The sequence below is a fragment of the Etheostoma cragini genome, chromosome 11 (genome assembly GCF_013103735.1).
Source record: "Etheostoma cragini isolate CJK2018 chromosome 11, CSU_Ecrag_1.0, whole genome shotgun sequence".
NCBI lineage: Eukaryota > Metazoa > Chordata > Actinopteri > Perciformes > Percidae > Etheostoma > Etheostoma cragini.
Genome location: NC_048417.1, coordinates 3,497,671 through 3,510,287, shown reverse-complemented (window position 1 = coordinate 3,510,287; position 12,617 = coordinate 3,497,671). Strand labels below are relative to the sequence as shown.

Sequence of the window (12,617 nt, the reverse complement as noted above, 5' to 3'; positions counted from 1 at the left end):
GGGGCAACCACCTGCCCTCGAATGTTAATCATGGTATCATAGAGTCCTCCAGTTGTATTTTATCCTTTCACAATAATAATCAAACTGCAGAGAAGTGTTAATTGTATTTAATATACTGTACTATACCTTGAGTATTCTTTCTCTGCAGGGGTACAGTACTAGTAGTACTTTTTAACGCTTGTGTCGACTTTTTTGACACTTAGTAACATTTTTGAAGCTTTTGTTGACATTTTTAATAAAGAGATTTCTTTTTCTTGTGCTTTTCTGATGTGTTTTTTTTCTGACATTTTTGAAGCTGTTTCGACGGTTTAGACTTTTCGGAGTATTTGGTGCTTTTTTTGTCGTTTTTGCTACTTTTTTGTTTTGTTTTTTTGACAAGTTTGGAGACATTTTTTTGGAAGTTTCCGATGCCTATCGCAACGTTTATTAATCGTATTCCCTCATTTTTGACTACTCTACATCTTAGTTTTTTTTACATTTTGGATGCCTATTGGACATTTCCTTTTTTTGGGTGCTTTCTCTGTGTCCTCATTCTTTTCTTTGGACCATTTCACATCATCAACAAACATCATTAGGATAACTTTGTGCTGTTACATGTACTAATATACATGCATTGTACATGTATATTATTAAACTTTATCTTAAATGAGGTTGACCATCAGTTTTTACCAACATGGACAAGAAGTCCCTAACCCCTTAAAGCCCAGCGTAGCGTCGATGGGATGATATGCTATGCTAGGCGGCATGAGTGTGTGTTTTTAGTTTAATAGTGTTTAAATTTCCAGCTTTTTGCCACATTGTTGACTTTTTTCTGACTTGTTTTAGACCGTAGGATGATTTAGATGCTTGCTTTGCAACATTTTTGACTTTTTCCCCTGACGTTTTGGACTCCTTTTTATAATGTTTTGGTGCATTTAGGACACTGTTTTGACACTTTGGACAAGAAGTCCCTAGTTTTGCTTTTGCCAGACCATCCACACTGTGCGGAGCGGAGGAGGGTCTGGCTAGACCAAATAGCATTCTGGGATTGGAGAAAGCATGCTCTGGTTTATTTGTATCTCTTTAAACCAATCCTTATAGCCATGGACGGTGCCAAGCTTTGCTGGGAGCTGCTGTTGAATTGCAAAAATCAAATTGCAAGTTGATTAATTTCTCCTCAAACTGTTTACTTTTTGTAGGAAATTATCGTTTTTAGAAACAAAACTTAAGAAATTAAGTATTAAGTATGAATTGACTGATTTGTAACTAACTCAAACTGACATTGTGCTTAAGATACTACATCTCTCTCCTGTGATCCTCCCCCGGTGCGGGTTGTGTGTGTGTGAGGTCGTGCTGGGTGACGGTTTGGGGGTTTTGGGTGTGTCTCGCAGATGTGATTTTTGTTATTTATAGGAGGGTGTCGCTCTTTAATTGGGAAAGAAACGTGAGCATTAAATCATGTGTCTGTGTCCTCTTGGTTCTCAGCCTCACTGCGTGCTACTGGCGTCCAAAGAGAACTCGGCTCCGGTGAAGTTGGGCGGCTTCGGAGTCGCCATCCAGCTCGGAGAGTCGGGACTGGTGGCCGGAGGTACAGCAACACAACCGTGCATACTCTCATCAGTCCAAATCTAAAGCACATCATCTTTCCTGTGAGGGGACTTTGTGTGTGGTGCAAAGGCACATCCAGACACAACATTACATATTCAATAAGCAAACCCAAGACTTAATTAAAAATTACAAATACTACAATTATGTATTTGTGGATTTTCCGATGGGATTAATGTTAGGGGGGACGTGGGGTATAACATATTCACTGTTCTTAGAATAACTTAATCCATTGTTCCAGACAGCTTTTCAACCATCAAGATATTATCGGTAATAGACGTGGATGAGCCTCCTGAGGGGGCTGCAGAGGCAGAAGAGTGAGGCAAATATACTGTGTTGAGGGAATTTGAGTCAAAAATTAACCAACGTATAATTCAGTGTGACTTCCACTTCCCAATGATATCTTTATTTCTGAGTTCCTTCACGAATTAAAGGCCCATGAATCCATCTAGAAATCTAAGATGCTGCCAAAAATCATCACATATTTTAGGTTTTCTTCAGTATCAGAGTCATGCAGTGATAGTTGTCTGTACATTGATGGGTACACTGCAGACAGGAACCTTTAAAATCCTATTTTCCGCATCCCTTTAATGGCACTATTTTGCCCTTATGTGAACAAATATAGGCAAAAAATAAATGCCAGGCACCATAGGTTTAATTTACACGGGGGGGGGGGGGCGGATCAACATACTAATCAAAAACAGAATTTCCTCTCCATAAATAACACAATTGCACCTTGACATAGAAAAGGCCCAAATTGGTGTCAAAGAAATTCACAAGAAGGTTGAGTGGCCGAATTTGGCCCGCGGACCTTGAGTTTGACACAGCGTTCCATATTTGAGGGGACCCATCGGACTAAGCACTTATTGGAATCAGTACCTAGGACGTAGCTTTGGATTCAACACTGTGGGGGGGTTGAGATCTCCAACTATCTAGGTAGGTCTCGGGACATGTCTGCATGGATTGAAAAAAGCGACAAAAACATCTTAAAAATGTGGGAAATAAATATTTTAAAAGAGACAACGATGTTCAAAGAAGCTTCTGAAAACCCCGTCAAAAAAAACGTCAAAAGGCGACTAATGTCGTAAAAAGCAACAAAAACTTGGAGGGAAAAAAATCACAAAGGCAACTAAAAATGTTGAAATAAAACGTCAAAAACATTGTAAAAATTCTTTTTTAAAGCCGTAAAAAAACATCCAAAACGTCCTGGCCACGGCTCACACGCGAGTTCTTGCACATCATTAGGGTCAAAAACAACAAAAGTAAATACTAATTGAAGACAGTATCAACTTTGTTATAATAAGAATAATTCTTTAAATTTATATCTGGCTTTATCATAGACACTCAAAGCGCATCGGAGGGGGGGGGGTGTATTCTCTGACACCACCACTGTGCAGCACCCACCTTGGTGATGCGTGATGAGGCCACAGTGCAACATGGCATCCCATAATAATCTGTATATTCATCTGTAAATTGTCCCCACATGTAAATACAACAAGTGTTTGTAGTGCACATATTACCGTTATTACTCTCTTATTTGTTTCTAATTTCCTGTTTTATTCTTTCTTTCTTTGTCTTTTTCTATCCCAGTTATATTTACTGTGTGTTTTTGTTTTTGGTCGTGCTGCATTGAGCTGCTGTGACAAGGGAATTTCCCCATTGCGGCATCAGTAAAGTCTAACTTATCTTATCTGATCTCATCTTAAATGTCCCGAACAGTAAAACCAACCGAGCAACATTGGAGCTCTAAACTCTTGATTAAAAACCAGAAAACCAGGTTCTAGTTTTGAGGAATAGGAAACCCACACGAGGTTAGTTCCTCTTTTGTGCAACAATGCAATCATAGTGGAAAAAACAAATGGGGAAAGTCTCAAAATGCACACCAAAACACTTCCTTTATTTATAGTTTAGACTATAAAAATGTAAAAGAACATAGAAGTCGAACTAAGACCTGACTTCCTAAGTGATGCACCCGCACCGCTGTGTGTTTGTCCCCCCAGGTCGGGTAGGAACCCCCCACTTCATGGCCCCCGAGGTGGTGAAGAGAGAGCCGTATGGTAAACCTGTGGACGTGTGGGGCTGCGGAGTCATCCTCTTCATCCTCCTCTCAGGCTGCCTGCCGTTCTACGGCACCAAGGAGCGTCTGTTTGAGGCCATCTGCAGGGGCAAATACAAGGTTGGGGGGGCATTTAAAGCCCATTCAACCCGAGACAGGGTTACCTCAGGGTCTAAAAGGGCTCATTTTGTGCTCATTTTCAGGTTCATAATTGTATTTAGAGTAGGCCTGCACGATATTGGAAAAAAAGGACATTACGATGTTTTTTTTCCCTGCAATGTAATTACATATAAGTACTTTCTAAAAGATGACATAAATAGCTCTATTTGCAAAAAATAATAAATCATTCTCGACTACTGTGGTGATTTTGCAGAGGAGTGCATCTACATAGTAGAAAAAAATGAAAAAGGATCTTTTCTAACGTGAACCATTCTTTGTTGAACTTTAATGCTTTACAAACACCAGAGGAAGTAAGCGCTGTGGCTACTCTTCTGATGTGGTTTTGGAGAGGAAATTAGGTAGAAACATGCTGGTTGACTAGCATGACACCATTGTATTCATATAATAATCAATCCAGGCTAACGTGTTTCTTCCTCTAAATTCCAGGTTGTGGTCGACTAGCGGGTCCAAGCTTGGTAATTTGATAAATTGATCAGACCTGTATCTCACGCGCGCTAGCAACAAACTCTGTGTATCCAAGAACAATTAAATCAGTGGAAATTACGTTAGATCAGAGACATCTTCTACTTCTGTAGTAGATTAGTGTTACGTTTCCAGCGTCGCGGCTCCGAACCGTGACGTTAGTTGGGACAGACGGACCCCTTGGTTCGTTAGGCTAACTATATTAGCTTTAGCCTGGCTGGTAAAAGGGCCGGGAGACGTTGTGATTATGTTCCATAACATCCTATGCTGTTTACAGCTTAGTTACAGCACAGCTTTAGTGTTATGTTAGCACAATAATTGTTCCAATGTAAACGTCATGTTCTTTGTTTGACCATATGTCATATATGTAAAAGAACATTGTGCGCTCTGAGTACATGGCTGAGATGTGGGAACATTATCTCTATTAGCGCCAGGACCGCTCACATAACCCTCTCTGTGTGTGTTTGTGTAGATGAATCCGCGGCAATGGGCCCAAATCTCAGAGAGCGCTAAGGATCTGGTGAGGCGCATGCTGATGCTGGACCCCGCTGAGAGGATCACCGTCTACGAGGCTCTGAACCACCCCTGGCTGAAGGTAGGGATGGTTGCTTTGTTGACCCCCCCCCCATTGATCCGATTAAAAAAACAAACAAAAAAATGAATATAGAGTCCCGATCCAGTACCTGTATCCCGATCCAGTAATCTGACGACTATGAAGAGAAGCAGTTGGGCCAGGCCAAGCGGACTCTGCATCTCCTCACTCATTAACTATAAGCTTCATCAAAGAGGAGGGTTTCCATTTTATGTGGTGACGGTGTCTGCCCCCCAAACCCAGACTGGTAGCTGGTTCCACAGGAGAGGAGTCTGATAGCAGAAGGCTCTGGCTCCCAACCTACTTTTCCTATGTGTTGCTTTGCCCAGTGTTGTCCAGTCCAGAAACAGTGCCGCGTGTGGTTGTTGAGGAACCAATCACCAGAGCCAAAATGTTTACGTGTACGCGGTTCTTGGCATCTTGAATTCTGCTCTAATATGACTTTGGGTTCCTCATTCCCAACCCCTCATTCCCACGTCACGACAGCCTGCAACATAGAAAAACAGTCCTCTCACAAATGAAAATGCACTTCATGCCGTGGTTAGTGGGTTGTCTCTTTTAGACGTGCATCCAAAAGTTTTGACTTTTGTGAAAGTTTTATCTTGTTTCTGAGACAAGTGCCAAAAACCCAAGGAGTCCAAAGCCATCATGTAATGATCAGTCGCTTGGGTGGGGGGGGGGTTTCACTCAGGAAACCAACGACAGTGAGTGCCTGCGCAGTGCTGTCGCAGCTTGAAACGGGTTGTCAGCAGACGCTTTTACAGCGACTTTGTCTGTGGACAGTGATGGAAGGGTACTTAAAGACAACAATGCGACTCTGAGACTTGCAGCTCGTCTGAGGGCTGTCAGACTCAAATCTTCACACTTTGAGGGACATCCCCTGTCTACAATGCGTACTTACATTTGAGTCTGTTATTCAGTTGTAGAAAGCTGAAAGTTTAGGCAAATCCACTTCTGGTTGCAAAGTACAAAGTTCCAGCAGCGTGATTAGAGTTCAGTCTGAATACAACGGCACCGGACATCAACAAACACACCCACAAACGAACGAACTAAACACAGACAACCCCATGCACTACTGCAGAAGAAGTATCCAGATCCTGTACTTGAGTAAAAGTACTACTAGACTGTAAATTACTCTGTTACAGAGTCATTAGTCCTGCATTGAAAGTGTTACGTATACAAGTGTCATCAGGAAAGTGCACTAGGTATTAAAAAAATATTAAAAGAAGGAGTAGTTGAAAAGTTCTCCCAGTGTATAAAATGTAAAGGATCGTGTGTGTTTAAAGGTCTAGTCGTCTCTGCTGGACTCTGTAGACCGTCTACGATGGGAGACAGGGCTTTCCAGGCAGTCGCCCCACGGCTCTGGAACGCCCTCCCAGAGACCCTAAGGGCCCCACAAACTGTGGAGACTTTTAAGAAGGGCCCAAAGACACTACTATTTCAAAATGCCTTTTAAACAGTCATTGTTTTAATTTTTAGTTTTATGGTGTTTTATTATTGCTTGTCAATTGTATCGTACTCAGGAAACTGTTTTTAACTCCCTATTAATTGTAAATAAAATGTATTATTATTATTACCGTCATGTTGTTGCAAGGTTACTTTATAATAAAACATCAGATTTCATAATCTCCATTCAATTTGTGTGCAGAAATCTGAATGTATAAAGTAACTAGTAACTAAAGCTGTTCCAAAGAGAGGAACTGAGGTTGATTTACTGGTAGTTTGCTCGTAACTCTTCTGATCTATAGTTAGTCAACATCACCATGGAGACCTGCTCACATCAACCTCAGAGCTCTGGTAACACTGTCACGGATGGTGGTCAAATCATATTTTCTTTTGCATTGTCCGTATTCTGATAACTTGAGACTTGCATAAAAAGTCTGTCCGAGATCCTGAAATGTTCTGGTGCATGGATGATGACCAGTTGGAGTGGTTGTTTAAATTTAACTTAGACTTTGACAGAAGTTATTGTCATTCAACCGCACATTTTCTATATACAGTATATACTGGGGAGCGAGATTTTGTTGCAAGGCACTAAAAAAAAGAGAAGAAACAGAAGACTAGTAAAAAGAGAAACAGCATAAATATATAAGTATGTTCAGAATAAAAAATTAAACATTATTATAAGATGAATATGACTAGTGCAAATATCAGTAGCACCAGGATGTATTGCAGTGAAAACAGTGAAATGAAAAATATAAATGTAAAGAACTTGGTGTGAATAGGGTTCACAGTGTCCATGTAAAGTGACCAGTATCATATGTATGGGGGGGGGGGGGATTATTAGGAGTTCAGCAGCCTTATGATGTGGGGGGTGAAGCTGTTGTGGAACTTGGTTGTTCTGCATTTGAAACTGGTGACCTCTTACCAGAGGGCAAGAGGTTCAAGAGGCACGTGTCTGGTCCTTTGTCCTGGGTATTGGTGTCTTGTAAGCCCGTGTGGCCTGGGCATATGTTATGGTATGCATGACCCAATAATGAAAAACGATTCATTCCAGTGGTATAACAAACCCATACCCGTTCAGCCTTCACTTGTGTGAGTAATTCTCTTTTCTGTGTTGGATTTCCAAGGAGAGGGACCGATATGCGTACAAAATCCACCTGCCAGAGACCGTGGAACAGCTGAGAAAGTTCAACTCCAGGAGGAAGCTCAAGGTTTGCATCTGCACACACACACACACACACACACACACACACACACACACACATGCTAACATGCATGCCTTATCACGTTTGGCAACGTGCGAGGCTTGTTGTCACGTCGACACAATCACCGATACAACCAGACGAGATCTATCTTCACAGTGGCACGTGTTGTCGTGTTTCAGGGGGCTGTTCTGGCTGCGGTGTCTAGTCACAAGTTTAATTCCTTCTACGGAGACCCCCCCGAGGAACTTCACGACTTCTCCGAAGACCCCACCTCCTCAGGTACGCTCAGACAATCACCCTCCGGGTACGTCCCAGGTCCTTACTGTGCATCCACGTTCCTCCACTCGCTTCCCTCCCTTGCATCTTAGTCCGTACACCGAGGAATCATGGGAGGGAAGCGGAGAGAGAGGAAAATAGGAAATCTGAATCAGCTTTATTGGCCAGGTATGAGGACAGGATTTTTCTTTGGAGCATCGTTGCTCACAATGTGCTTACACATACAAAACAACCAAAACTGAAATATACACACCAATATATACACAATATATACATACTCTAAACAGAAACAATATAGAGGCATGAGTGCAATGAAGAGTTCAAAAAAATTATTTAAATGTGGAGCATAGTGCAAAAGATACTGGGATAAATAGTATTATGTTATTATATTACATTATGAACAGTTCTGAAATAGGTAATGAGAATGATGAACAAATACAAAATAATATGTGAGAATGGGAATGATGAATAATACTAAATAAGTGGAATAATAAGTTTAACCAGCCGACAGTGATACTGGGTTATTGACCAGAATTGAAATGTGTTTGTAGAGGGATGAGACGTCCTTTTCCTCTGAAGCGTCAAGTGAATTCACCAGCTGTGAGGTACTAACTCCTTCAGCTGCACGGCTTCCAGGAAGCCTTGTCTCGTGGATCCGGGCTCATAGCGCCTCAGAGATCTCTCCTCTATCCTTCCTCCTAGCTACTTGCTTCTAGGGGCAGGATTAGGAGCTTTGAGACAGCCTTCAAGAGGGAGAGCTAAAACAACTTCATTATCAACGTCATTCAGCTTGAGATTCAGCCTCTGACAGTCGTGGTCCTCTCATCTTTGACGCCTCAAGATTCCCTCCTCTGATTTGTTCTGCTTTTGTCGGTCAGGCAGGCCCTCCAGAGAAAGGCTCTTATTACCACAAGCCGACTTCATTACAGCTGCTCTGACATGCACCACATACAGAAAGACAAACACACGTATGAGTAAATACAGCATCCTCATTCAACTTTCTTCCTGGTTTGACATTTTCATCTCATTGCTAAAGGGGTCCACTTAATAATCCGAATCGTTGGAACACACACCAAATTGTTCTGGCCCACTTTAACCCGTGCTAACAACAGCACACACACTTCTGTTCCCCGTCTGTTCAACGATATTTCCTTCCAAATGTTTTTTAGCGTTGATACTAACACCTGTGTTTATTAATTATTTTCTGTTTCTGTGTTTTTTCTGTTTCTATTAATGCCTCCCACGTGCTAGGACTGCTAGCAGCAGAACGTAGGTATCCGCTGGTTCTCTGCGTGTTGTGATGCGGCTTGCTTACTTTCTCTGTAACGTCTGGAGCTGTTCTGTCTTTCTGGTTTTTAGTATTTTGACATTAATGTTTACATCAGGAAATACACAGATGAGAAGGATTCGGTGCATGTGCATGCTCACCGCAAAGTCATCACATAACTCTAATGGTGTGTACTGTGGGTGTGATTGTGTCTGTCTGTGATTGTGTGTGTCTGTTTGTGTGTGTGTCTTTGTGTGTCTCTGTGCGTGTGTGTGTGTGTTTTGCAGGTGCTGTGTCTCAGGTGTTGGACAGTCTAGAGGAGATCCACGCCCTGACCGACTGCAGTGAGAAGGATCTAGATTTCCTTCACAGTGTTTTCCAGGACCAGCATTTACACACACTGCTCGACGTAAGTTTCACACTGAAGCACGCTGGAATACTTCCGCTTTTTATGATTCATTCATCTTTATTTTATTATTATGGCTTCTCTATTTTATTCCTAATGAATGGAACAGAAGAATGATTTGTTAGTGATGCAGTTCATACAGTAAAAGCTTTCAAAAAGTCTTCGTGAAGTTTCCAGGAGCACCAATTGCATTCAGTTTTTAGGAATTAAAGAAAAGAGTAACTAGGTTGTTATAGTGTTGTAGTGCATTACATTCGTACGCAGAATTTGAAATTTACGAGTTCAAAGTTGGACAACCTCACAGTACTCCGACCCCAAATCCAACATGGCCGCCCCGTGCACCAAAAGCAGTGAAAGCTGTAGAAACATACAGTTTATTAGCACACACAGTCCAACTTCTATCTGAGGACATGTTTAGATGCACAAAAAAACTGCGTAATGGGTTGTTAACTACCGGTCTTGTATAACAATAGATAACCTGAATTGATTAATTTAATTTAAACACTATTTAGAACAAGCATTTCCTTTCCCTGCTCTCCTTCGTCTTGCTGTCACTCTACACACACACACACACACAGACACACACACACACGCTCACACACACAAACACACACACACACATTCTCACACACACACAAATACACACACACACAGCCCCTCCCCTCCGTGTACATAGTTGCTGTCTCAATGAAAACAAGCGTTGCCATCTTAGCGACTTTGTCGCTAGATTTAGACTTTTTAGACCCCCATAGCAACTTGTTTTCCACAAAAGCAACTAGTGACAAATGCGGCAATTTTCTATAGAAAAAAAGTCGACAGTATTGACCAGCAGGCACGCGAGGTATTTCTGTCCTGTGGTCGCCATAACAGTCACCTCTCTCTGAATCTGTTACGCGAGGAGCAGAGGAGCAAATTCCTGTACTGAATTTGTGATTATTTGGCTAAATATTTCTATTTCTTTCTATCTGCCTTGCTGACACAACCACTAAGCTTTATGCAAATTGTTGCTTAATGACATCACACATATTCAAATGAGCCACAAATTGCTTTCTAATCTGTGGGGAACACTGTGGGTTTAGGGTTAGAGACACATAACAGCAGGAGTAATGTTTGAAAAGGATCGTCACTGTTTGGTGTTGTCGCGTGCAACGCAGTGTGCCCGGTGCAACAGTGTGAGCAGACTTGTGACCGGAGGTTTGTGCAGATGAGGAAGTTCGGCGGGGTGTTAAAACTGCGTCTTCACCATTATGCTGAGTTGTCATCAGAGGTTTGTGCAGATGAGGAAGTGAGGCGATGTTACGCTCAGAGTAGACATCACACAACACCACAGCCGTGGACAGGTAATACAGAGATGTCTTGCTTCAACTGCGTCTTCATTATGGGAGCTTCTATGAGATGTGGCAACATCAGGCTGCTGCTGAATAACATCACAAACATCTTCGTTTCTGCACACATTAAACCTCCGTGTCAGTCTTTATTTTATTTAGCAGAATATGTCTTCCCTCAGCGCTGGGACTTTTTCCCCCTTGTTAAGAACTTGTAAGGCCGCCATTGTAAATAAAAGTGACATCACTTAGGAGAAGGGAAGCTGGGTTAGGAGAAGGGAAGGAGGGTTAGGAGAAGGGAAGGAGGGTTAGGAAGGAGGGCTAGGGGAAGTGAAGCAGGGCTAGGAAGGAGGGCTAGGGGAAGTGAAGCAGGGCTAGGAAGGAGGGCTAGGGAAAGGGAAGGAGGGCTAGGAGAAGGGAAGGAGGGTTAGGAGAAAGGAAAGAGGGTTAGGAGAAGGGAAGGAGGGTTAGGAGAAAGGAAGGAGGGCTAGGAGAAAGGAAGGAGGGCTAGGAAGGAGGGCTAGGGAAAGGGAAAGAGGGTTAGGGGAAGGAGGGTTAGGAGAAAGGAAGGGGGGCTAGTGTGTGTGCATAGCTTTGTGTGTGCACGTGTGTGTGTGCGCTGCTTTGTGTGTGTGTGTGTGTGTGTTTTTGTGTGCGTGTGTGTGTGTGTGTGTGTGTGCGTAGCTTTGTGTGTGGGTGTGGATGTGTGTGTGTGTGTGTGTGTGTGTGTGTGTGTGTTTTTGTGTGTGTGTGTGTTTGGGTGTGTGTGTGTGCGTAGCTTTGTGTGTGGGTGTGGGTGTGTGCGTTTGGGTGCGTGTGTGTGCGTAGCTTTGTGTGCATGTGTGTGTGTGAGTGTGTTTAACAGCGGCAGTCTGTTGTCCTGCAGCTCAACAACCACCATATTGGGTCACTACATCCCAGTTCCCAGCAGCCGGCAAGAGAAGCCAAACATCATTTTAGATTAGAGCTCAGCTTGTCTGACGCTGTGAGAGCATCTCGTTTTGTCTGTTATTATTCCCTAATCCACTTTGTTTACTCTGTTCTCTCTGTCTGCGTCTCCGTCGGGTGTTAAACAGAAGATTTGTTGGCAAGACGGGAGAATTTGCAAGAATGTTATCCAATATTTGAGTCGTTGAGAGGCAAGAAACAAAAAAAAAACTCAGAAAATCTGAGGATTAATATAACAACCAATGGAAACAGCAATTAATGCAGTGTATGTTCTTATTCAATGTGATCTTGATATTTCTCTTTCTCTTTGAGGCTTTACACTAATGATCAGTCTGCTCCAGTTGAATGACGAGGCCAACCATCTTCTTTAACAAAGTAGTCTTAAGAGGCTGAATGAACCCTCCTGTTGTCCTCGGCTCGAATTTGACCCCTTTTAAAAAAATGTCTTCATCAGAAATATGACATTTTTTTTACCAAATTACCACCAAAAAAGGATGGATTCCATGCAACGCTCTTTGCAAATACAATTAATCACTTTTTTTTGAATTTTTGGTAAAAATGGTTTCAAATCAGCATCCTGACCCAACTCATCCACTCAACATACGTTCTCTGATCTTAACTATTAGTCAAAATAATTCAGAATTTCTGCTTTGTTAACTCAAATATAAGGTATACTTCGAGGGTTACTGACCCAATGGTTAATGAGGGTTAGCCCTTGGGTCTTCGAGGGTTAATGACCCAAATGAGGGTACCCTCATTTGGGTCATTAACCCTCGTTATTAACTATTATTAAACTAGTTGTGGTAAGGTGGTGTGTGTGTGTATATATATTTATATATATATATATATATATATATATATATATATATATAT

At 42.1% G+C, this 12,617-nt stretch overlaps 1 protein-coding gene across 1 annotated transcript in view; it reads left to right on the top strand.

Moving 5' to 3' along the window:
* The window catches only part of caska (calcium/calmodulin-dependent serine protein kinase a), a 136,057-nt gene that overhangs the window by 85,128 nt on the left and 38,312 nt on the right, over positions 1-12,617 (top strand). The window contains exons 6-12 of the mRNA XM_034885997.1: positions 1,465-1,567; positions 3,585-3,760; positions 4,755-4,877; positions 7,445-7,528; positions 7,702-7,801; positions 9,050-9,067; positions 9,353-9,474. Of these exons, the coding sequence (XP_034741888.1) occupies positions 1,465-1,567; positions 3,585-3,760; positions 4,755-4,877; positions 7,445-7,528; positions 7,702-7,801; positions 9,050-9,067; positions 9,353-9,474 (726 nt within the window). The remainder of the gene's footprint in view (positions 1-1,464; positions 1,568-3,584; positions 3,761-4,754; positions 4,878-7,444; positions 7,529-7,701; positions 7,802-9,049; positions 9,068-9,352; positions 9,475-12,617) is intronic.